The sequence below is a fragment of the Molossus molossus genome, unplaced genomic scaffold (assembly GCF_014108415.1).
Source record: "Molossus molossus isolate mMolMol1 unplaced genomic scaffold, mMolMol1.p scaffold_m16_p_6, whole genome shotgun sequence".
NCBI classification, from domain to species: Eukaryota; Metazoa; Chordata; class Mammalia; order Chiroptera; family Molossidae; genus Molossus; species Molossus molossus.
Window position 1 is genome coordinate 22,292,660 of NW_023425399.1, and position 25,830 is coordinate 22,318,489.

Consider the following 25,830-nt stretch of genomic DNA (forward strand, 5'->3'; position numbering starts at 1 on the left):
GTCCTCATCTGCCCCAGGCCGGTGTGGAGCCGCTTTATAAGGCTCCTGGTATGCAGGACCTACTGGGAAGCGACTGGGGAGGGACAGGTTTGCTTGTGGTTGCAAGTGTTTTCCCTGCAAACACGGCCGGTGCCAAAGCTCCTTATCCCACAGGGGCAGTGGGACTGCCACGTAGCCTGGCCTGGCTGCCAGCCCCGCGAGACCCTGGGGTTGGGCGGCTTTGGGGCCTCGAAGGGCAGGAGATCTCCGGAAGGAGGTCTGCTCCCAGTCGGGTCCCCTCATCACCCCAGCCAGGCCTGGCCAGGCCCAGGAGGGAGGGAACGCTGGAAGTCAGGGTGATGGCTGTAGTACCCTCTTGGGCCTGGTGCCTCCAAGCTGGCCCGGAAACATGACCCTCTTAGGAGGAGCAGGAGGCTGCCTGAGCCCCAGCCCAGGGACAGGCTGAGCCCTGGTCCTGGTCACGCCATGGGCACTGACCCTGGTCATAGTCTAAGCCCTGATCCTCATCAGACATGGAGCCCTAGCTCAGAAGATGACAGACAAGAGGGTGTGGATGACCCCATTTCCAGTAAACACCCCAAACTCTCTCCAAGAGCAACTCCCACTCACAATGAATTTAGCCCATTCTTTCCTTCCACACTACAAACTCCAGGCTCTGTTTACATGACCCAACATGAGTGCAGGTATGAAGAGTTCTGTGTACAGTATGTATATGTAGGCTGGTATACTGAGTATGTCTGTGGGTCTGTGTATACATGGTATTAAGTGCATGTGTGTATGTGTTCATGTGTATAGTGGACTGTTTCCTGGCATTGGGGGTGTATGTGTGTTTGTGTGTGTACATACATGTGGATATAGGAGGTGATGGTGTAACTGCAGGGAAGGCCCCTTCGTTTCTCTGTATGGCTCACCTGGGGTACAGGTTCAAGGGACCTCAGGGCCTTCCCCCACTCTAGAGCCCTCCATGGTTCCCACTGGCTCCATATCAGCCCGAATACCAGGCCCAGAGCCCAGATCCACTCTATGCTGGGTCCCCACTAGAGCCCACAGAACTGACAGAGTCCACAGACACCATCAAGCTCTCCCAAGAGGCCAGAGCTCCCGTGGAACCGGCCCTACCTCCAGCCAGTGCTCCCGTCCTATTCTGTAGGCAGAAAGGAATGAGCCGAGCCAGCTGCCCACTCCTCACCCCCTACTCCCAGCCGCAGTGTGCTTGCCAGTGCATAAGACCAGCCCTCCTGGCCCTCGCCGTAGCGGAGACAAACAGCAGACTCAGTGGACAGGGGCACAAATATTGACTGAAGCCACTCTCAGTGTTTGCTGTTAGCGTGAACACTTCCTCTTCCTCAGTATTTCCGGCACAGGGACATCGAGGGACAGCCAGTAGGCACAAAAGAGAGAGATTCTCACCAGCCCCTCCTCCCTACAGCGTGGCAAGCACCATCCGTGGCACCTGCTGTGTGTGGGGTCCGGCCTTCACGCTCGTGCCCAGCGATGGGGCTGGCTCCGCTCACCCCCGCAGCTAGTGCCAGGGACAGACCAGGTGCTTAATAAGGATTTGTTGAATTAATAAATGAGTGTGCATTGTAAGACCCTTGTAACAATTATAATGCAACACTTCAGGGCTTCCGCTTCCCAAAGTATACTTTTTTAATTGATTTTAGAGAAAGGAAGATTATATATGTGTGCATATAAAGAGAGAGACGAGAGAGAGGTGAGAAACATTGATCAGTTGCCTTCCCACACTTGCTCCGAGTGGAGATCGAACCCGCCACCTTTTTGGTGCAACGCTCCAACCAACTGAGTCACACTGGCCAGCGCTCACTAGATATTCTGGAGGGTACTGTATTAGTGTCCTGTTGCTGCTACAACAAATTACCACAAACTTCGTACTTCGCACACAAATTATCTTACAGTTCTGGAGGTCAGAAATCCAAACTGGGTCTCCCTGGACTAAATCAGGGTATTGGCAGGGCTTTGCTCCTTTCCAGAGGCTCTAGAAGACAGTCTGTTTCCTTGCCTGAGTTCCTCAGCTCACGGCCCCTCCTCCATCTTCCAAGCGGGCAAGCTGGGTTGAATGCCACCTCTCTCCTCTCTTGCCTTCCTCTTCCACTTATAAGGACCTTTGTCATGACATGGGCCCAGCTGGATAATCTAGGATATTCTCCCATCTCAAGGCCAGCTGATTAGCAAACTTAATTCCATCCGCAAGCTTTAATTCCCCTTTGTATGATACCCGACACATTCACGTGTTGAAGTTTGAGTGCACAGGCCTCTTTAAGAGACAATTATTCTGCTCACCAGATACTCAGCCTGCAATTTGAGCAACGGCCACCAGGGGGGCAAAGCAAATTCATTTCAGCTTCACAATCCAAATAGGCCCTCTCCACAGGCAGGGCTGACAGGGAAAACAATGTAACCAGACACTTCTACTCTATTATGCCACTGTTTTTCCCCAGTAAAAAATAGAAATTGATTAAAACAACAACAACACACATACATTATTTCGTAGTATGCAAAACGCTCACCAGTGAGACGCTCAGCATTATAAAATGTATTCAGATACAGCCTGAGAAAGAAACAGGCCAGCCCGACCGGTGTGGCTCAGTGACTGAGCGTCGACCCATGCAGCAAGTGGGCGCAGGTTCGAATCCTGGTCAGGGCACATGCCCAGGTTGTGGGCCTGATCCCCAGTAGGGGGCATGCAGGATGCGGCCGATCGATGTCCTCTCTCATTGGTGTTTCTCTCTCTCTCCCTCTCCCTTCCTCTCTCTCTAAAATCAATAAGAAGAGAAAAGAAGAAAGAGGCAGGCCTGGGGCACGTGGGGCGAGAAGGGGTTTGCAGCAAGAACGAGCGCAGTCTGGACTCTGCAGCCTGGGCTCTCGCCCCTGCCCCGCCCCCAAGACCCCTGCAGCACCCTTCCTGTCTTGAGGCCTTCATTTCCCCATCTTAAAAGTGGAAAGTGGGCCAGAGTGGGTTCCTCCGTGAGGGAGTTCCAGGGCCAAGCTGGAGACTAGGCAGACCCCCAACCCCCACACCCGCTCTGTGAGGTCACAGTGCCAACAGCTCGGCCTGACCTGGGCAGATTCCGCCTGGCACCTTTCAGAGTACGCTGGGAGACTGTGGAAGCAGCCAGTTCGCCCTGGCCAACTCCCAGAGAGCCCCACCACCAGTCCCTGTCCTAGAGAAGGAAATCAATGCCACGGTCCTCAAGGAGCCCCAGGGACCCATGTGACCCACCTGAAGATGTGGCCCACCCCCACAGGGATCCCAGGCCCAGGAGGTGAGGGCAGCTGCCCCTCCCTCTGCCCAGCCCTTTACAGTTTACAAAATGCTGCCCCTCTGCCCTCTCCTCGGAGGAGAGCAGGCATTACCACCTGCACATTACAGATGCAGCAACCAAGGTCAGAGAGGTTTGACAGGCCTTCCTGCCAGCAAGTGAGGGAGCAGTCACCCTTTCAGCCTGTGTTTATTGAGCTCCTACTGTGTGCCAGGCACTGGGCAGAGTGCTGGGAGCACAGTGTTGCACCTGGATTTGGGGTCAGCAGACCCTGGTCTGTCCCTATTCACAGTGAGGGTCTTGGGCAGACTTCTCTGCAACTCAGTTCCTCATTCTGGAACATGGGGACCACGTTCCTCGTAAAGTGTAAAATGCCATTGTGAATCTTGTTGGCTCCAGGGTCACCCAACGAAGCCGGATCCCCAGCAGGACAGAGGAGTCCTCAACAAATATGAGTAAGCTGGGAGGGGAAGGGGGAGCCCTGGGGTCTTCACGGGCAGCAAGGAGCTGAGGCTCAGAGATGTCAGATGGGCAATCTAGGGTCATCTGACAAGGGGCAGGGCACAGGGCAGGGATGCTCACATCAAGCTCTGGGTGGTCCCCAGGTGTCTGCAGGCACCGTGTCCCACAGGCCAGCAGTGACTTGACAGCCCTGTGTTCTCTGCAGATGATGCCTTCCTGCTGCCACTCCGTCTCACTGCCCCATCCCCAGGCCTGACTCAGTTCACACTGGGATGTATATGTACGTATATACTGAAGAGCCCCTCAGGCCAGGCTGACTTGGGGGGAGGGGGTAAGCCTGCATTGGGTTGCAGGAGAGGGAGGGACTACAGGTTGAGCTCCAGAGGTCTTCCCGTCAGAGGTGTGAGAGGTCATTCCAGCCAGGATCCCTTTGATGGTTGGAGAGAAGAAGTATGAGGGAGACTTGCAGTCTGGAGGAGGAGCTAACTGCCAGCCCTCCCCTCCTCTGACACCAGCCTGGCCACTGGGTCAAGAACACTGGTGAATTCATGGGAATGATCTGATGCAACTCACCCTCATTTCAGACCACCTAAGGATTGGTCTTCTACTTCTATGTTCATCCACCCACCCCTCCACTTATTCATTTACAAAGTCATGTATCCAACCATCTGTCCACGTATCCAGCTGTTGTTATATCCATGCATACCATTAGGTCCTTCATCATCCATTCACCGAGTCATCTATTAGTTCACCCATACTTTTTTTTTTTAATTTTTAATTTTTTTATTAATTTATTTTTATTACAGATGTTTCTCCTTTTTCCCCCATTGACACCCTCCTCCTGAGCACCCCACCCCACCCTGTCCCCAGCACTGTTGTCTATGTCCATTGGTTACACATACATGCATATAAGTTCTGTGGTTTATTTCTTCCCTCCCTCCCCCGACCCCCTCTTCTGAGGTTTGTCAGTCTGTACCCTACTTTAATGTCTCTGGGTCTATTTTGTTCATCAGATTGTTTTGTTCATTATATTCTGCAAATAAGTGAGATCATGTGATACTTGTCTTTCTCTGATTGGCTTGTTTTGCTTAGAATAATACTTTCCAGATCCCTCCATGTCGTCTCAAAGGATAAGAGATCTTTCTTTCTTGCAGCTGCATAGTACTCCATTGTGTATATGTACCACAGCTTTTTTACCCACTCATGTGTTGATGGACACTTGGGCTGCTTCCAGATCTTAGCAATTGTAAATAGTGCTGCTATGAACATAGGGGCACATATATTCTTACTGATTGGTGTTTCGGGCTTCTTAGGGTATATTCCTAGAAGTGGGATCACTGGGTCAAAAGGCAGTTCAATTTTTAACTTTTTGAGATAACACCATATTGTTTTCCATAGTGACTGCACCAGTCTGCATTCCCACCAGCAGTGTACCAGAGTCTCCTTTCTCCACACCCTCGCCAGCACTTGTTTGATGATTTGTTGATGGCGGCCATTCTGACAGGTGTGAGGTGATACCTCATTATTTTAATTTGCATCTCTCTGATGATTAGTGAGGTTGAGTATTTTTTTATATGTCTCTTGGCCATTTGTATGTCCTGTTTGGAGAGGTGTCTATTCAGGTCCTCTGCCGATTTTTTTTTTTATCCTCACCCGAGGACACTTTTGCATTTAATCTTCAGATTGGGGGGGGGGGGTGGAAGAGAGAAAAACATCCATGTGAGAGAGACACACCGAGTGATTGCCACCCACACAACCCCAACCAGGGCCAGGGACAAACTGAAGCCAAGGTACATGCCCTTAGCGGGAACCGAACCCGGGCCTCTCTGGACCTCAGGCCGACACTCCAACCACTGAGCCAAACTGGCCAGGGCCTTTTGCCCATTTTTAAATTGGATTTATTGTCTTCCTTTGGTTGAGTTGTATGAGTATATATTTTGGAAATTAGCCCCTTATCTGATATATCATTGGCAATTATGCTCTCCCATAGAGTGGGTTCCCTTTCCACTTTGATGGTTGTTTCCTTTGCTGGGCAGAAGCTTTTTAGTTTGATGTAGTCCCGTGTGTTCATTTTCTCCTTTGTTTCTCTTGCCTGAGGCATTGTATCAGTGAAAATTCTGCTGCGTGTGATGTCTGAAATTTTGTTGCCAACATTTCCTTCTAGGATTTTTATGGATTTACAAGTCACATATAAGTCTTTTATCCATTTTTACTTTATTCTTGTGTATGGTGTAAGTTGGTGGTCTAGCTTCATTTTTTTGCATGTAGCTGTCCAATTTTCCCAAGACCACTTATTGTCTTTACTCCACTATATGCTTTTGTCACCTTTGTCAAATATGAATTGAGCATAATATCTTGGGTCAATTTCTGGGTTCTCTCTTCTGTTCCATTGATCTATGTGCTTGTTCTTGTGCCAGTACCAGGCTGCTTTGATTACAGTGGCTTTGTAGTTAACCTGATATACGGTACTGTGATTCTTCCTACTTTGTTCTTCTTTTTCAAGATTGCTGTGGCTATTCTGGGTCTTTTTTGGTTCCATAGAAACTTTTGGAGTATTTGTTCTAGTTCTGTGAAATATGCTGCTGGTATTTTGATGGGGATTGCATTGAAGCTATAGATTGCTTTGGGTAGTATGAACATTATAATGATGTTAATTCTTCCAATCCATGAATAAGGTATAGGCTTCCACTTTTTTATTTCAATGACCTGTAGTTTTTTGTGAAGAGGTCCTTGACTTCTTTGGTTAATTTGATTTCTAGGTATCTTAATATTTTTGCTGCAATTATAAATGGAATTTTTTTTAAATTTTAAGTTCATTGTTGGTGTATGAGAATGCCATCAATTTCTTGATGTTAATTTTGTATCCTGCTACTTTGTCAAACTCCTTTATTAAATCTAGTAGATTCTTGATGGAGGCTTTAGGGTTTTCTATGAACAATATCATGTCATCTGCAAATAATGACAGTTTCACTTCCTCCTTTCCAATTTGGACCCCTATTATTCTTTCTTCATGTCTGATTGCTGTGGCTAAGACTTCCAGTACTATGTTAAATAAGAGTGGTGAAAGTGGGCATCCTTGTCTTGTTCCTGTTCTTAAGGGAAATGCTTTTAGTTTCTGTTCATTGAATATGATGTTGGCTGTAGGTTTTTCATATACGGCCTTTATTCTGTCAAGATATGATCCCTCTATTCCCACATTGCTGAGCTTTTTTATAAGAAATGGGTGCTGGATTTTGTCAAATGCTTTGCCAGCATCTATTGATAAGATCATATTCACCCATACCGTTATTTGTTAGTATCCACATCCAGTCAGTCATTCACCCATCCATCCTTCTACCCTTCCTCTCATTCCCCCATCCTCTCAGCCATCTTTCTATTCATCCATCTTCTAAACCATTCTCTTACCCATTCTTCCACCCATCTGTGTAACTTCCCACCTACTCATCTGTCCTGATTTCCTACTTTTTGCCTAACTCCACGCTGGGCAATGCTGGGCACCCGGGATGAACCAGACAAGGGCTCTGTCCTTGAGAAGCTCCCGGTGTCTAGGAATGGGCATTCACACATCCTAGACTTCTTTGTGCTCCTGTGACACTATTAAGTATCTATTAACTGCCGATTGCAAGCAGGACTCATCTATAGGACTCATACTCACTCCAGGATGGCATTTACCCATAAACAGAGCAGGGTTACCCTGGGCTCAACCAGCAAGTTGAGGGGATCTCCCAGCTCGTCTTCCCCAACCCTAGGGAAGTCAGCAAGTGGTTGTAGAATAAGAACAAGGGTGCAACTACTCACTGGTCTTCTGTCCTCTCTGCAGCCTGGATGACCTGCCTGGCTTGCTTCCTGAGGACTCAAGTCCACCAAGTTCTATTCAACACCTTCAGGTGAGCAAAGGCAGGTGAGGGAAAGGTGATGGGGGCTGGAACCATGCACCTGGTAACCAGGGCAGCCCTCTCACTACTTTGAACCTCCCCTTGGTCGCCAGACCAGATAAGCTATCTCACACCTGGCTTTTATCAGATCCCCTCACCCCAGAACCTACTGTAGCTCCCCAAAGGGCCTGCAGCCCTTTGAAATCCTGCCCCACCCTTTCTTTCTGAACTTCCCTTATTCGGCATCCTGCTGTGGGCTCATTGGGCCAACAAGGCTTGGGTTCTCACTCCCTGGACCCATTCTTTCTATTCACCACCACACCTTTGCACATGCTGTTCCTCCTGCCCGGAATGCCCATCCCACCCCACCCCTTCCCTTTACCCTTCCTGACCCTGCAGACTCCTCTGAATTCCTGAAGAGCCTTCCACCTCCTTCATTCACTTGAAGCTTACATTATAAATGTTTCCTTAATGTGGGGTCTGGGCTCAGCCTTGGCTCCCACCAATCAGGAGCTCCCAGTTGGGTGGGGAAGGCAGACACCAAAAAAGTGTGAGTCTGGAGGTTGTAGGAGGAGAGGATATTTGAGCTGAACCCCGAAGGATGCTCACCAAGAGAGAAGGCAGGAGGGAACGAACAGTATGTAGATGGAGACAGGGAGTGATGGGACATGGTGACCCCCGTGAGCTGATCTCTGATGACTCCAAATGTGGGGATAAGAGCTTTCTTTCCTCTGTGATGCTATGGAGCCATGAACATGGCCAGCAGGTTGGAGAGTGTGTCACTGCCCAGAGGAGCGTTTCCTCAGGGTGGGAAAGAGCCGAAGGCCAGGCAGGGGCTGGTCTGCCTCACCTTGATCCCCACTTCTGTCTTCCAGGTGCAAGCTGCTCTTCCAGAAGCTCATGGAAAAGACAGGTGTCCTGGTCCTCTTTCTTTTTGGTGCGTCCCCAGGGCCCTGCCCCATCCCAGGTGGGGTGTCCTTGGCTCTCACCCATCCTGGAGAGTGAAGGGGTGAGGGCTCTGGCACTGAGCTGGCGACACTGTCCCTCTGTGAGCCTTAGTTTCCCATCTGTCTGAGCGTTGTTATGAGAATTAAATAAAATGATGACCAAGAAAACACTTTCGAAAGCTAAGAAAAGCTTTGAAAACTGTAAAGCTCTTCCCGAACCATGCTATGGTAATTACTACTCCCATTTGTCCTTCCTGCCACCACCGTCACCTCCCACACCATAGCTCTGCTTGCTCAAGCAAAGGAATCTCCTCCCTCCCTCAAATGTAAGGGGATGGGGTGGATTTCCGAGAAATGCCTAGAAAACTTAACCCAACAAATAACATTTTAAAAAAATAACAGCAACATTTTAAAAAAATAACAGCTTTATTGAGATATAATTCACATATCATAAAGACCATTATTTTAAAATGTGTAATTCAGTCATTTTGGGGGTATTCACAAAGTTGTGTATTCATCACCACTATCGAATTTCTGGTATTTTCACTACCCCAGAAAGGAACTCCCCAGTCATTCCCCATCTCTCTCCCCACAGACCTAGCCACCATTAATCTATTTTCTGTCTTCATGGATTTGCCTATTCTGGACATTTCCTACAATATGAATTATACAATATGTGGTCTTTGTGGTTTCTTTTACTTACAGTGTTTTCAAAATTCACCCATGTTGCAGCATATTTCAGCATTTCACTCCTTACGGCTGAATGAAAGGATATGCCACAGTTTGTCTGTCCATTCATCAGCTGATAGGCATTATGTGTTGTTTCTGCTTTTTGGCTATTATTAATAATGCTGCTGTGCATGTCCCTATAAAATTTTTGTGTAAACATGTGTTTTCAGTTCTCTTGGGTATATATCTAGATGTAGAATTGCTGAGCCTATGTTTAACTATCCGAGGAATTTCCAAACTGTTTTCCAAAGTGGCTGCACCATTTACATTCCCAGCAGCAGTATATAAAGGTTTCAATTTCTTCATATTCTCACCAACACTTGTTATTGTCTGCCTTATTTTAGCCATCCTAGTGGATGTAAAGTGGTATTTCATTGTGGTTTTTATTTCATTTTCCTAATGATTAGTGACCATGAGAATCTTTTTATGTGCTTATTGGTCATTGGTATATCTTCTTTGGAGAAATGTCTATTCAGATCTTTGCCCATTTTTAAATTGGACTATTTTGTTTTTTATTATTAAGTTTAAGAGTTTCTTATATAGTCTGAAAACAAGTCTCTTGTCAGATACATGACTTGCAAATATTTTCTCTCATTCTATTGGTTGTCTTTTCCCTTTCTTTTTGTTTGTTTGTTCATTTGTTTATTTTTTGTTAATCCTCACCCAAGGATATTTTTCCACTGATTTTTTAGATAGAGTGGAAGGGAAGAAGGGAGAAAGAGAAAGAAAAACATCAATGTGAGAGAGACACATCAATTGGTTGCCTCCCACATGACCCCATCCAGGGCTGGGAATTGAACCTGCAAACCCAGGTACGTGTGCTTGACCGGGAATCAGACTCATGACTCTTCGGTCCACAGGCCGAAGCTCTAACCGCTAAGCCAAACTGATCAAGGCTTTTCACTTTCTTGATAGTGTCCTTTGCAACCCAAAATTTTTAATTTTGATGAAGTCAATTTATCTGTTTTCCTTTGTCGTTTTATTTTTGGTGTCATAGCTAAGAAACCATTGCCTAACCCAAGGCCATGAAGATTTACTTCCATGTTTTCTTCTAAGATTTTTATAGTTTTAACCCTTACATTTAGGCCCATGATCCATTTTTTAGTTAATTTTTGCATATGGTGTGAGGTATGAGTCCAACTTCATTCTTTTGAATATAAATATCCAGTTGTTTCCACAACATTTATTGAAAAGTGTGTATTTTTTTTTTAACCAATGAATTGTCTTGGGACCCTTATTGAAAATCACTTGACCATAAATGTGAAGGTTTATTTCTGGACTCTCAGTTCTATTGCATTTATCTATATGTCTATCTGCTTGCCAGTACTACCCTGGATTGATTGCTTTAGCTTTCAGGAAGTTTTGAAACCTACAAGTGTGAGACCTCCAACTTTGTTCTTTTCAGGATTGTTTTGGCTATTATTGGTTCCTTATATTTCAATAAGAGTTTTTTACAATCAACTTTTCCATTTCTGTTTTTTAAAAAAAAGTCATTGGGAGTTTGATAGGAATTGCATTTATCCATAGATGAATTAATGGGAGATATTGTTAAGTATTATTAAGGTGTTAATAATATTGAATCTTCCAATCCATGAACATGGTTGTCTTTTCATTGGTATCCCTATGTCATCTTGAATTTCTTTTAAAAATGTTGTATACTTTTCAGAGTGTAAACTTTGTACTTCTTTTGTTACTTATTCCTAAGCATTTTATTCTGTGAAGTGTATTGTAAATAAAATTGTTTTCTTAATTTTATTTTCAGATTGTTCATTGCTAATGTTTAGAAATACAGTTGATTTTTGTATACTGGTCTTGTATTCTGCCGACTTGCTGAGCTCATTTATTACTTCTGACACTGGGCAAGACACACAGTCTTGAATACTTTAGGATTCTGTATGCAAGATTATGTCATTTGCTTTTTATTTATTTTTATTGACTAATTGTCCTGGCTGGAACCTCCAGGACAATTTTAAATAGCAATGGCAAGAGCAGACATCCTTGTCTTGTTCCTGATCTTAGGAAGAAAGCACCTAGTCTTTCATAATCAAGTATAATGTTAGCTGTGGGTTTTTATAAATGGCTTTTATCAGATTGAGGAAGTTCCTTTCTATTCTAGTTTGTGTTTTAATTTAAACAACAAATAGGTTTTAAAGGATTTTATTAATGGCTTGAACAGTTAGATTTCAGGCAACACAGACATTATAAAGTGCAGGGGAAACCACCCTTTTTTATTCTCTTTGTCAATTATCCCCAGTAGGATTGGGAGAGGGGAGGGAGAAGAGACATGGATTATTTGGTTTATGTGAACTACTTTGTATATATGATATCATTCAGTCATAAAAAAGATATTACTGTTATCCCATCTTACAGATGAAGAAACTGAGGTTTAGAGAGGTTAAGTAACTTCTTCCAACGTTGCACAATGTTAGTAAGGGGCAAAGTTGTGATTTGAACCTAGATGCTTTAACTCCAGACCCTAAGCTCTTAACTTTTTATCTTAAATGGTTCATTCTCATTTCTCTGGCCCCACAGGATTCTGGATGTTTATTGTGCACTTACCATCCAAAGTGGAAGTCTGGCAGGTGAGTGTGCTCTCTTCAGGCCCCACAGCTGACTGGCCTCTCCCCAGTCAATGTCACCTCTATAAGCTCCTCTCATTGTCACCACACGTGCTAGTTCCTGACTCATCCCAGCTCCAAATCTCTACCTTTGCCATGCCACTCACCTGGAACCATCTCTCCCACCAAAATGTGACTTTCAAAGACCAGATGCAACCTGGCTAGTATGGCTCACTGGTTGAACATCGACCTAAGCACCAAGAGGTCGCAGGTTCAATTCCTGGTCAGGGCACATGCCCAGGTTGTGGGTCAAATCCCCAGTGGGAGGCATGCAGGAGGCGGCCAGCCAATGTTCTCTCTCATTGGTGTTTTCTCTCTCTTTCTCCCTCTCCCTCTTTCTCTAAAATCAATAACAAAAAAATATTTTTAAAATTTTTTTCAAAGACCAGATGCAATATTCTCTCTTCCAGGATGCCCCTCCTGTCACTCACTCCCAGAGATAACCCATCTCTTCTTTATCAAGGCCCCCACATAAAGTGGGATGGTGAGGACAGGGAACACCTTTCTCTTTCTGCTCAGGGGAGTTTGTCCTGCTCAAATAAGATAAGACCATTTGCTATGTGGATCCTGGGGAAGAAGGAGAAGAAAAACAATGGCCAGAGCTCCCTGTCCGAGGACAGCAAAGAGACTCAGAAGGCCTAGAGAGGAAAGGAATCTGATGGGTCTGTCCCTCCCTCCTTCCTTTTCCTCTTATGAACTCCTTCATCTCCTTCCAGATCCAGCTAATATGTCACCTCCTCCACAAACACCCAGGCAGAGGTGGTCACATTCCCCTCTCTGCTCCCATAATTTTCTACAGCCACAAATGTAATTTTCTGTAATCATAACTATTTTCCCAACTGTATTGGCAGCCCTTGAAGGCAAAGCCAGGTCTTATTCATTCCCACAATGTCTACCCAGGACTAGGCACAGGATTGCCACTATCAATGTTGCATGACAGGGTGGCCACATGGGAGTGTGAATGGAGAAAGAATGGATGGGAGGGTGATAGTGATAGATGTAGGGGCTGGGAGAAGTATTTGGGGGATAGATAGATGGATGAATGGAAAAGTGGATGGATGATAAAATGGATAGATAGGAGGGCAGATGGAATATATGGTTTGGTAAATGGATGAAAGATTGGATAGATGGATGGTTGAATGGGAGGGTAGATAGTTGGGATGATGAATGGATGGAAAGATGAGATAAATGGATTAATGAGAGAGGGTTAATGGATAAGGTAAGGTTGATAAATGGAAGATGGGTGGGTGGGTGGGAGGGTATATGAGTATGGATGTGGATGGATGGATGGATGGATGGATGGATGGATGGATAAACAGGAAGGTAAACTGGATTTTTGATAGACGGTAGATGGGTGGATGGACAAAAGCATAAATAAGAAGGTAGATGAATGAACAGATCTATGGTTATGGGAGAATGAATGGATAAAGCTCTGCTGGGCCCAGATTAGACCATCTGAAGAAGATTTCTTGCTTCCTCAATACCTCACCAGGATGACAGCATAAATAGTCCACTGAAGAGCTTGAGGTAAGAAGGATCTGATAAATAGTTCTATTAACACCTAAAAACCAGAGATATAGCCAGGACCTGGGATGTACTGACTTAACAATATGGGCTCTGAAGTCAGACCAACCTGGATTTAAAGCCCTGCTCCCATCCTTCCTATCTGGCTAAACTTATGCAAGACACTTTATCTCTCTGGGTCTTTGACTCCTCGTTCATGAGATGAGGCATAACACCCATTTTGCTCTGGGTAATTATGGGTTTTAAAGAAGATGTAAACTGTCTTGAATAATTCCTGGCCCATAGTTAGTGCTTAGCAAAAAGGTAGCTGAAAGAATTTGAACCAACAAGATACCACCTGGTGGCAGTATCCTTAATTGCAGACAAAATACTCAGGAATATTTGGAAGGAAAGAACTGGGTTAAAGAATATTCCAAGCAAGAGGAAAAGCATGAGTAATGTTTTAGAGATATGAACCTGGATACCTCCAGGGGTAGGCTCAGGAGAGTGGGAAAATGTGAAGCTAGTTCTTAGTGGGCTGACTGGCAGAAGTAGAGGCTGAGGGTGACAATAGCTTCACAAATAAGTCAGTCCACGTTCTCACTCCTTCCTTATAAGGATGTACCAGGAGAAGGTGCGACATCATACTGGGGAAATCCAGGTTCTCCGCGGTAGCATAAACCAGCTCATTGCCAAGCTCCAGGAGATGGAAGCCATGTCAGATGAGGTGAGATGCTGGCCATTCTCCCCCAACACCTAACTTCTCTGTTTGATGCCTTGTTTCTTGTATCCTAAGTTTTGGTGGAGCACATTCCCCAATAACTTCCTGAAAAAGCGTGAAATACAAGCTATATGTAATTTTTCAGAACTTGCATGTTTGAAATGTCTTTATCCTACCCTAACACTTGATTGATAGTTTGGCTGGGTATAGAATTATAGCTAGGAAATACTTTCCTCTGAAAATTTTGAAGGAAGTCTAGTATTGTGTTCTAGTTTATATTATTGCTGTTGGCACTTTTATTTTTGGTCCTTTGAGTGTGGTCTGTTTTTTCATCCATCAGACTTTGTAGGATATTCTTTTTTCTCAGTGTCCTATATTTAACCCACTTGGGGTGTGCTGAGTTTATCAGATTTATGGATTGATGTTTTGCAATAGTTTGAGAAATTCTTAGCTATTAGCTCTTAAAATATTTCTTCTTCCTTAATATTTGTGTCCTTTTCTAGGACTCCAATTATATCTATGCTAGATCTTTATTAATTTTTGTTGATGTTAATCATCACCTGACAATATTTTTCTATTGATTTTTGGATAAAGGGAGGGTGGGGAGAGAGAGAAACATTGATTGGTTGTGTCCTGCAGGAGCCCAGATGAGGGCCGGGGATTAAACCTTCAACCCAGGTACATGCCCTTAACCAGGAATCAAACCCATGACCCTTCAGTCCGCAGGTTGATGCTCTAACCACTAAGACAGACTGGCCAGGGCTATGCTAGACCTTTAGAATATGTTCCACATAACTGCTATGCTATTACTTGGTTTGGGTTTTTGTTTTGTTTTCTTTTCTTTTTTAGGTTCTTAAGTTTTGATATTTTCAATTCAAGTTTCTTTAGGTTAATTAATAATTCTTCATTCTGTTCTGTTCAGTCTACTGTTAAAGCTCTCCATTAAGTTCTTAATTTTATATATTGCATTATTTAGTTTTACAATATATATTTTATTCTTTTTCATAGCTTTTTAAATTCTATAGTGAAACTCTTCAACATTTCATCTGTGTTGGCCATTTTTCCTTTAATTTATTTAACATACTAGTCATACTTATATTAAAATTCTTGTCTGCTGCCCTGGCCAGTTTTGCTCAGCGGTTAGAGCATCAGCCTGCAGACTGAAAAGTCACGGGTTCAATTCCGGGTCAAGAGGACGTACCTGGGTTGCAGGTTAAATTCCCAGCCCTGGTCAGGGTCATGCAGGAGGCAACCAATCGATGTGTCTCCCTCACATCAATGTTTCTCTGTCTCTCCCTCCCTTCCTTCCACTCTATCTAAAAGTCAGTTAACAACAGCAGCAACAAATCCTTGTCTGCTAAATCTAATATCTGGATCATCTGTGGTCTCCTTCTACTGTCTGTTTTTCCTTTGAGGTATCATTCATATGGTCTTGCCTCTTCACGTCTAGTAATTTTTTAGTGTTTTCTGGACATTGTATATAAGAGAACTGTAGATGCTCCAGATAATTTTAACTGCTACCAATGAGAGGTCCTTCTTTTCTTTGTAAGGATAATGAAGGGCACTGGTCACATCTATGTTGATGTGCACTGAGCTGGTTCAGACCTGAATTACAATGTTTTTTTTTTATCCTCACCCGAGGACATTTTTCCATTTTTTGTTCAGATAGAGTGGGAGGGAGAGAAAGGAAGAGAGAGAGAGAGAAACATCAATGCGAAGGGACACATCGAGTGGCTGCCACCCGCACGACCAACCAGGGCCGGGGACAAACTGCAACCGAGATACGTGCCCTTAGCGGGAACCGAACCTGGGTCTCTCTGTACCGCAGGCCGATGCTCCAACCGCTGAGCCAAACCGGCCAGGGCTGAATTACAATGTTTATAAGATTTAGTCAGAGGTTTTCAGCTTAACCTTTTAACCTCCTGCCCATGCAGCTTCGAAAATTTGATAAATGTTCTGATGGGAAAGACTTAGCATGTGTTTGAAGCCTCTCAAGTCTCCAACCCTGTCTCCTAGCCCTGCACAAATGCAGTTTCCGACCCCAGTGGCAGCCTTCTCTCCAGGGGCAGGCTTGGAGTCTCAGCCTAGATGTGTCCATAGCTGGTTTAGTGCCCCCCAGGTGAAGCGCAGTGCAACTGTAGCTGCTCAGTATTGATTCACCACTATTTCAAGGGCAGTAGCTCTCAAAATGTGACCCCACACCCGAAGTACCAACAGTAGCTGGAAAAATGTTAGAAATTAAAATGAATGGGCCCCACCCAGATTTACTGAATCATACATGTCGTTTTAGGATGGGAACCAATCTCTCTGAGCCTCAATTTCCCCATCAACAAAATAGTCATAATCACTGCCCTGTAAACACCTTAGCTGTTGTTATAGTTACTACGGCTGCATAACAAACCACCCCAGAGATTCTGTGGGTCAGGAATTCAGACAGGACACAGAGGGGATGGTTTGTCACTGCTCCATGATGGCTGGGGCCTCAGCTGGGAAGACTTGAAGGCTGGGGGCGACTGGAGAGCTGGGCCTGGAATCATCTGCAGGTGTCCTCATTCACATGTCTGGAGGTTGATGCTAGCTGTCAACTGGGAATTTAGGGCTTTTGATTAAAACACCCAAACGTGGCCTCTCCATGTGGTCTGGACTTCCTCACAGCATGGCCGTGGGCATCCAAGAGTGAGTGTGCCCCAGAGAACCAGGCGGTGCTGTATCACTTCTTAGGACTTAGCTCAGACGTCACACATCATCACTTCTGCCATAATCACAGGCCCACTCAGACAAACGGGAGGGAACTTAAGTCCCACCTCTTAATGGCAAGAGTGTCACAGTTACACTGAAAGAAGAACATGGAATGGGGGACCTTGTTGGAAAATACAATCTGCCCAAGCTGTAAAGAGTTTAATCAAAATAATAGGCAGCATTTACTGAGCACCGACTGCTAAGCGCCCTGCAGTCTTTGTCTGGCAGTCGAGGGTAGTGACTAGGAGCTGGAACTCCGGAACCATATCGCCTGGCTCTGCCTCTTACCAGTGTGGGACCTTGGACAAGATCCTTCTGTGCAGTCCTGGCACACAGGAGTGACTTCCTAAGTCTCAAGTCTAATCCTCACAACAGTGGGAGGTAGACATGACTGTCATCCCATCTTACAGACGAGAAAATCAAGGCTCCAATGGGCAGTAACTAGCCCAATACCCCACTGCGGTAAAGGTCTGTCTGACGCCAGGCTCCCTGCCCTTAACTTCACTGAGCCTCCATTCCCACCCCGTCACCATGGGTATGAAAGCACCCAGTGGGGTAGGAGAGGCTCTGTGTCCCCTGGGCTTCCTCACAGTATCGGGACTGGGTGGTCTTTGTATGCACCAGCTTTGGCTTCCATAGGCAGGTGTGAGCAGTCAGGGGCAGAAGGTGTTCTGCAACTGCCTGTCACCTGGTGTGAACACACGTGTGGACCATGCCCTGTAAGAACACACCAGTGCACAGCTTGTGTCTTCTGCCTCTTCAGCAAAAAATGGCCCAGAAAATAATGAAGATGATTCAAGGAGATTACACTGAAAAGCCGGACTTTGCCCTGAAGTCTATAGGTAAGTGATCCGCTCCGCAGTCGGCGCTCAGAAACTCTCCAGAGGGTGGATTTCAGTTCTGGTCTGGTGCACCCACTGCTGCTGGGAAGTTCACCCTCGGAGCTAACCTCTGCTCCCCAGCTGGTTTTCTTTCATGGGGGCTGAGGTGGGGAGGGAAGGCCCTCCACCGCCGCTCCACCCGCTCACCATCCTTGCTTCAGGTGGGGAAGACTAACCACATTACGAACCAACACAGTTCCAATCAAGGCTGGGAGTGGGTGCTTTGGAAAAATAGAGCAGGTGGCTGGGATAGAGGGGACCTGGACAGAGGCGGGGGACATTTGTTCGAAACCTGGTGAGGAGGGGAGAGCATTCCAGACCAGGGGAACCTAAGTGAAAGGTGCCTTGTGAGGACTTGGCAAGAGCAGGAGCAAGCAGGGGCACGGGAGGCAGTGGGGGGGCCACAGGGCCTCCAGCTGACGGACCCAGGAGCCCTCCGGCCCAAAGAGATGTGGGGCCAGAGGCATCAGCTTAAGTCCCAGGGTCAGGGTTCCCTCCTCTGGGAAATGGGTGTAAGAACAGCCATAGTAATGACAATGACATTAGTGAGTGTTGACCCGGCGCCAGGCACTGCCGGACGAACACGGGGGGCTTAACTCATTTCAACCTCCCGACGACCCTATGAGGTGGCTGTGTCATTTCTTCTATTAGTGTTATTATTCTTAGTCCCATTTCCCAGAGGAGAACACTGAGGTCCGGAAAGGGCCAGTGACTCGTCCAGATGCATCAGGCACAGAGTCAGTGCCCAGTGAGGCTCCCCTCCACCAGGCAGTAGCCGGGCTGCTCGGCTGAGAGCCCCCCTCCCCACCTCCCATACAGGGGCCTCCATTGACTTTGGGCAAACGTCGGCCACATACAACCACGACAAGGCTCGCTCCTACTGGAACTGGATCCGGCTGTGGAACTACGCGCAGCCCCCGGACGTGATCCTCGAGGCAGGGGATGGCGGGCCCGGGAGAGTGGCAGGGCTGTGGTCAGGGGTCTGGGGCTCACCGCTGAAAGATAAGGTTGGGGTTGAGGGTGGAGGGCCTGGGGCCTAGGGCAGGGTTGATGCAGGAGACAGAGATGGGGCAGGAGCAGGGGGCAGATGAAGGTGGCAATTGATGGGGGTTGGGTATAGAAGTCAGGGGCAAGGGCAGGAGGCAAGAACAGATAGTGGGGGGCTGGGCAGCAGCAGGAGACAGGCACAGGGGTAGCGGACAGCCTGCTTCAGCACTGGCAGGGGCCCCCACCCAACTCTCCAGACTGAGGGTCAGGGAACCCTCCGGGCCCTGTCCTCACTGCGCAGGGCTAGGGGAAGACTCATCCTTACTGCCTGCAGCCAGGGGAGCTTCCTGGAGTTGGTGGCGCTCAAGCCAAGCTTTGTAGTCAGGCAGATTTGGCTCATCCAGGAGGGCAGAGGAGGTCTGGGGAGCTAGGGTGGGGTGAGGAATCCGTCCTCCTCCACCCACCCAGCGTAACGCCACTACACCTGCCCCTCCAGCCCAACGTGACACCTGGCAACTGCTGGGCCTTCTCGGGTGAACGTGGCCAGGTGACCATCCGACTGGCCCAGAAGGTCTATCTGTCCAACCTGACCCTGCAGCACATCCCCAAGACCATCTCACTGTCGGGCAGCCTGGACACAGCCCCCAAGGACTTTGTCATCTATGTGAGCACGCCCTGGCAGGGGGCAGTATTTACCTAAGGGGACAGCCTCATAACGGCCATGTTCCAGGCTCTGTGGTAGACCGCACAACTCATGCAGGCTAGAGAGGCTGGAGGAGGCTTTGTTAACACTGGGCGTGGCCAGGGTCAGAGTCAGATCGCAGCCAGATCGCAGCCTTTACAGACAGGGGATAAACAGCTACTCTGGTTCAACCCAAGCTTTTCAGGGCTGATTTAGTCCTCAGAGACCACTGAGTACAGTTTCACTGATAAGGAGCCTGAGGTCCAGAGAAAGGTAAGGGAACCACCCAAATCCCACAAGTCAATGGCAGAGTCGAAGTGGACCCTCAGCCTCTGAATCCCAGTCCACTGTTCTTTTCTATCCATTATTCTGCACTGCAACAGAATGGTCCCCAAAGAGGTAGGGAGCTCCTCATCTTGGGAGGTGTGCAAGTCTCAGCGGAGAGTGGCAGCACTCTCTGAGGGTCCTGCCTGTACCTGACACTTTTTTCTTGGTTCTGATTCTACAGGGCATGGAAGGCGCCTCCAAGGAGGAGGTGTTCCTGGGGGCGTTTCAGTTTCAGCCGGAAAACATCATTCAGACGTTCCAGCTCCAGGTACCAGGTTCCAGCTCCAGCTGCCCCGCCGAGCATCTGCTGAATGCACACTGTGTGCCGGGCTTTGCCAGGGGACCCCACTTCATCCCCCAGCAGCCCCAGGAGGTGCACACTGTCACTAACCCGCTTGACAGAGGAAGGAGCCAGGCTCAGAGGGAGGGACCCACTGCCCAGGACCTGAGATCCACGCAGCCTCTGGCAGCTCCCATTTCCCTCGTCTGCCCAGGAGCCCTCCGGGGGCAGGGATGTTGAGCAGAAGGGGCCCATCGCGCCAGGATTGCTGGCTTCAAACTTGGCATCTCCATACTGGGAGGTCCAGTATCAGAACCTGGTCCAGCCACAGGTGGGGAAACCGGTGCCTGGAGGGGAGGGAGCTGGAGACGGAGCAGGACCAGAGGAGGGGTAGCTGCTGGAATGGCCTGGAGACGTGGAGGAAAGTCTAGGCTTGGGAGCCGACACTGACCCAAATCCTGACCTAAACACCGATTCCGTGAGATCTGGGCCCTTCCCTGCCTCGCTGTGCCTCAGTTTCCCCTTGCGTGATTCCCTGGGAGAGAGACAACGCAGTCTTGCACATCGACTGTGACCAGGTGCCAGTGAGCCGTCCAGCTCCACCATCTCGCTTCACGCTCATAGCACTATGGACGTGGACGTCACCTCTCCAGCTTTAGGGACTGGGGAACTGGAGCCCAGAGAGGGAGTGAACTCAGGTCCCAGAGCACACACGTGCCAGGGCCCCAAAGCCGGGACACCTTCCTAGTCACAGTGGTCTGTCCTGGCCTCAGCACCTTCCACCCCAGCCCCAGTATCGACTTGCTCTGTGGCCTTGAAATGGTCTATTCCCCTCTCTGAGCCTCAGTTTCCCCTCATATGAAATGGGTCCCTTCCGCTCCCAAACACCCTTCTGGGCAGGCAGAGTGGGGGTCTAGGGGTGAGCTTCCCCATGTCTGTGATCTCTTTCAGAACCAGCCCACCCGGACTTTTGGGGCAGTCAAGGTGAAGATATCGAGCAACTGGGGGAACCCACGCTTCACCTGCCTGTACCGGGTGCGTGTGCATGGCTCCGTGACCCCACCCAGAGAGCAGCCTAGCTGACCCCCTACGCCCAGAGATTAAAGTTTATTCTTCATGCCCTAGGCCAAGACTGTGTGTCTTTGGCCCCAAAGAGTGAGGGTGGACTAGCATTGATGTCTGACACCACGGTTAGCAATTATTAGTTATGTACTAGTGTCGAGGCATCCTCACGACAGCCCCACGAGCCCCCACGAGCCCCCATTTCACACGTGGGGACAGGGAAGGCTCCCAGTAACAAAGTGACTTGCCAGAGGTCACAGCCAGCAAATGGCAGCACCAGGATTCAAAGCCAGGCAGTCTGGCGCCTGTACCTGAGTCGTCTCCCTTGCTTCAAGCCTAGCTCCGCCCCCGACCCAGATGTGACCTTGGGCAAGATCCAGCTTTCTCAGAACCTCAGTCTCCCCATCTGTAAAATGGGGAGAGGATTATGGCTGTTGTGCCAGATGAGGTGGGAAATGGGAACATCACTCCTGCCTAACTTGGAGCGTTTCCATATCATACGAATGATTTACTGTGTGGCATTAGGCAGGACACCCCCTCTCTGGACCTCAGGTTTTCAGGTATAAACATTTATTTCTCTTTTCATGCATCAGAAGACACCAACAAGTAAAAAGGCAACCCAAAGAATGGGAGAAAATATTTGTGAATCATATATCTGATAAAGGACAAATAACCAGATTATATAGAGAATTCCTAAAACTCAACCACAAAAAAAAAAAAAACTTAAAAATGAGCTAAGGACTTCACAAACATTTTTCTAAAGATATATATACATATATACATATATATATGTATACACACACACACACACACACACACACACAAATGGCCAATGAGCACATGAAAAGATGTTCAATATCATTGACCTTTGGGAAAATGAAAATCTAAACTACAATGAGATAATTTCTCACACCCATTACGATGGCTACTATCAGAAAATAAAAATTAGTCCCAGCCAGTGCGGTTCAGTGGCTGAGCGTCCACCTGTGCACCAAGAGGTCACTGGTTCGATTCCTGGTCAGGGCACATGCCCAGGTTGTGGGCCTGATCCCCAGTGGGGGGCATGCAGGAGGTGACCATTGATGTTTCCATCTCTCTCTCATTGATGTTTTCATCTCTCCCTTCCTCTCTCTCTAAAATCAATACAGAAAAAAAAAAATTAAATTAAAAAATAGTAAATGTTGAAGAGGATATGGAGAAATTGGAACCCTTGTACACTGTTGTGGGAATAAAAAATTTCCACCACCACTGTGGAAACCAGTATGGTGTTTCCTCAGAAAGTTAAAAAATAGAATTACTATATGATCCAGCAATTCCACTTGGTATTTACCCAAGAGAATTGAAAGCATGGTCTCAAAGAGATATTTGTACATCCACATTCATAGCATTATTTACAGTAGCTAAAACATGGAACCAACCATGTTCACCAACAGATGAATAAACAAAAAATGCACATGCAATGGAGGATTATTCAGTCCTAAAGAGGAAGGAAATTCTGTCACAGTTTTACAAGATGCAAAGAGCTATGGAGCCCGGCCAGTGTGGCTCAGTGGTTGAGCGTCGACCATACACCAAGAGGTCACCAATTCGGTTCTCAGTCGGGGCACATGCCCAGGTTGTGGGTCCCATCCCCAGTGGGGGGCATGCAGGAGGCGGCCAGTCGATGTTCTCTCTCATTAATGTTTCTCTCTCTCTCTTTCCCACCTCTCTAAAATCAATAAAGAAAAAAAAAATTTTTTTTAAGGAAAAGAGCTATGGAGATGGATAGTGGTGATGGTTGCACAGTATTATGAATTATTTTAAACAACTGAACTGTACACTTAAGAATAGTTACGATGGTGCATTTTATGGTGTATGTGTTTTACCACAATAAAAGTGGAAAGAAAAGTTATACTAGTCACTCATTTTGCATGCATAATTTTTGCCATCGCTGAATCCCACCCGTTGTAGTATTTACTTGAGAGCTTACAGAAGTGCTGAAAACAGTCTCTACTGCCAGGATCTACTATGACTCCACCCGCGGGGCTGTCGGCACGGAGCAGGACACACAGCAGGTGCTGCGTAACCGATCACCAAAACCTCCGGCCCCAGGCGGGTCATAGGAGGGAGTGACGCTGCCCCTAAGCAGGGCCTCAGAGTGGGGCAGGCTGGCCAAGCCAGAAAGGGCACTGACCGGAGCCAGCAAGGAGAGAATTCACATGGGCAGGGGCAGGCAGGTGGAGAGGCTGGCACAGGTCCAGCTGGGTATTAAAAGGGCAGATAAATCGGAAATACACTTGTTTCCTGGGAGGGCACACTGGACAGGCCCTGCTCCGGCACAGAATCCACCCCTCTAACCATCTGCCAACCTCCTCACCAGCCCCTGGAGCCTGCCCTCCAGTGGTCTCCAGAGTGTGTGGGCTCCGAGGGGTCACCCCACACGCCTGCCACTCCTTGCTCCCTCCCAGCACTCAGTGGACCTGGGAGCCACACACGCTCCACCTGGCTTTATTTCCGTAATTTTTGTAAGAACCGTTCTTGTCATTAAAAAGCCGCGCCATGCTGAGACTGGAGGAAAAGCAAACCTGTAGGCACCCTCTTCGCCCCAAACGCCCATCACAGTTTCACTCCTCCAGCTGTTCCACGTGTTTTCTTCCTCCCACTTGTCCTTTAACTTCGTTTAAAATGCTTTGGTTCAACAAGTATTTGGAAATTTTTATGTCGCTAAATTCGTCTTTTCCTTTACGGCTGATAACTTGTGCACATTGCAGGAGGGGCCTGTGCATTTCCGAGGTCACAGCAGTCCACTCCTGCATTTCCTCCTCCCGATTTTATCATCCATCGCACGTAGGGAGACAGGTAGCTGTCCTCTTGATGCGCACACACGATTTGGATGTAGAAAAACTTTAGTGCATCTGGACTTTATTTTTGTGCAGGGTGTGAGGCAAGGACCTAGTTTAATTTTTGCTAAATGAATACCCAAAGGCCACACTGCGGCATCATTATCGAAGAGTCCGTCTCTCCTCTGCAGCTGGGAAGCAGTCAATGCACAGCTTCTGGTCTCTTCTCTACTCCCCTGAGCCCCTGCCTTGTCCTGCACCCACCCTGGACTCCTCCAGTTTCTCTAGTTTTGGAATATGTGCTGGAGCAACTACCCTCCTCTTTATTTCTGTTTCTTTTTCTTTTGCTTAAATGCTCACCAGAGGATATTTTTCCATTTTTGTTCAGATGGAGTAGAAAGGAGAGAGAGGAAGAGAGGGAGAGAGAGAAGCATCGATGTGAGAGAGACACATTGACTGGTTGCCTCCCGCACCACCCCAATCAGGGCCAAAGAGGAACCCCAACCGAGGCACGTGCCCTTGACCAGAATTGAACCTGAGACTCATCAGTCCACAAGCCGACGCTCTAACCGCTGAGCCAAACCGGCCAGGGCTATTCCTCTGTTTCTAATACACTTCCCTTTCAGGCAAACTTTAGAATCAGCGCACCAAGTTGCTTTTTTTTTTTTAATCCTCGCTGGAGGATATTTTTCTATTGATTGTTAGATAGAGGGGGGAGGGAGAGAGAAACATCGATGTAAGAGAGACACAGAGATTGGTTTCAGCACCCCAGCCCCCACATGACCCCATCCAGAGCCGGGGATCGAACCCACAACCGAGGTACACGCCCTAGACTGGGAATTAAACCCGAGACTCGATGGCCTGCAGGCTGACTCTCTAATCACAGGGCCAAACCAGCCAGGGCTCAGTAGCATTTTTTAACAGCTGAACTTGAACTGGTTTTACGGACTTGTGTATGGAGAATAAATGTCTCGGCCATGTCATCCTCTTCCTGGAACATGGAACCTTCTCTCCATGTCCTCAAGTTTTCCTGCGTGCGGATTCTGCACTTTCCTTGTCAGGTTGAATGCTGGATAGTTGACCAGCTCTAGGGGGTTGCAGACAGGATCTTCACCCTCATTTTCTGTGGTCAGGGCTGCTGTGGAGGGTCTGTTGGCCCCTCGTGTACCCCTCGCCCCCGCCCCATCCTCCCTGACGTCCTCGAAGGACATTCGTAGGATCCACAAGCGGTCAGTAACGCACGGGTGTGCTCGCACCCACCCCCTCATCTCCTCACGGAACGACGTGCCCTCGCGGACGAGGAAACTGAGGCCCGGAGAGGGGGGTGCCTTCCTGAGGTCTCAGAATGCGTCCCGCGGAGCTGCAGCTCCCCCCAGCCCTTCCCACGCCGTGTCAGAGCACTGTACGTTCGGGTAAAGCAACGGTGGAACCGGAATGAAGAGCAGGGTTCCTGGGCTCTGCCCCAGCCTCCCCTGGGGAGCAGGCTGATCCCCCCCCCACACACACAGGACCACGGAGACCATCACACAGACCACACGGACGAGCAGAGCCGGCAGGCGCAGTCCACGGGAGCCTTGTTCTTCGTGAGGAACACCCACTGCATGTGACTCAGCCCCGCCCGGTTGTCAGGCTCCCCTTTATTCACAGGTCCCCTCTCACCTGCCCCACACGTGCGCCCCACGCCCCGCAGTTCACGGGCACGTGAATAGGGCAGGCCCCGAGGAATCCAGCCCCACAGGGCAGGGGCTGCGCAGCCCAGAAGGCCCTTTTCCGGGCAGCATCCTGCAGGGACACAAAGGTTGCCCTGGACTTGCTCCCCCACCCCCACTCCAGGTCCACAATGCACAAGGCTGGCTGCCGGCCTGCCATGCGGCCCACCCCCGGCTGGAGCAGAGGACTGGGCAGCCAGCCAGGGTG

At 48.0% G+C, this 25,830-nt stretch overlaps 1 protein-coding gene across 1 annotated transcript; it reads left to right on the forward strand.

Moving 5' to 3' along the window:
• The first annotated feature begins 3,198 nt into the window (after positions 1-3,198).
• SUN5 (Sad1 and UNC84 domain containing 5) lies at positions 3,199-21,115 on the forward strand. Its single transcript, XM_036246053.1, has 13 exons — positions 3,199-3,284; positions 3,681-3,736; positions 3,949-4,023; positions 7,564-7,630; positions 8,494-8,555; positions 11,827-11,876; positions 13,405-13,439; positions 14,034-14,142; positions 17,639-17,717; positions 18,576-18,691; positions 19,240-19,407; positions 19,934-20,020; positions 20,984-21,115. Exons 1-13 carry the CDS (start codon positions 3,199-3,201, stop codon positions 21,113-21,115), a joined length of 1,122 nt encoding a protein of 373 aa, XP_036101946.1.
• The last annotated feature ends 4,715 nt before the right edge of the window (positions 21,116-25,830 follow it).

Excerpts from the sequence above, each read along its gene's own strand:
- SUN5 (XM_036246053.1), top strand. The coding sequence starts at position 3,199 with ATGCCACGGTCCTCAAGGAGCCCCAGGGACCCATGTGACCCACCTGAA. Across the intron at positions 7,631-8,493 it reads GTTCTATTCAACACCTTCAG|GTGCAAGCTGCTCTTCCAGA; the intron begins GTGAGCAAAGGC and ends TCTGTCTTCCAG. Across the intron at positions 17,718-18,575 it reads CTTTGCCCTGAAGTCTATAG|GGGCCTCCATTGACTTTGGG; the intron begins GTAAGTGATCCG and ends CCTCCCATACAG.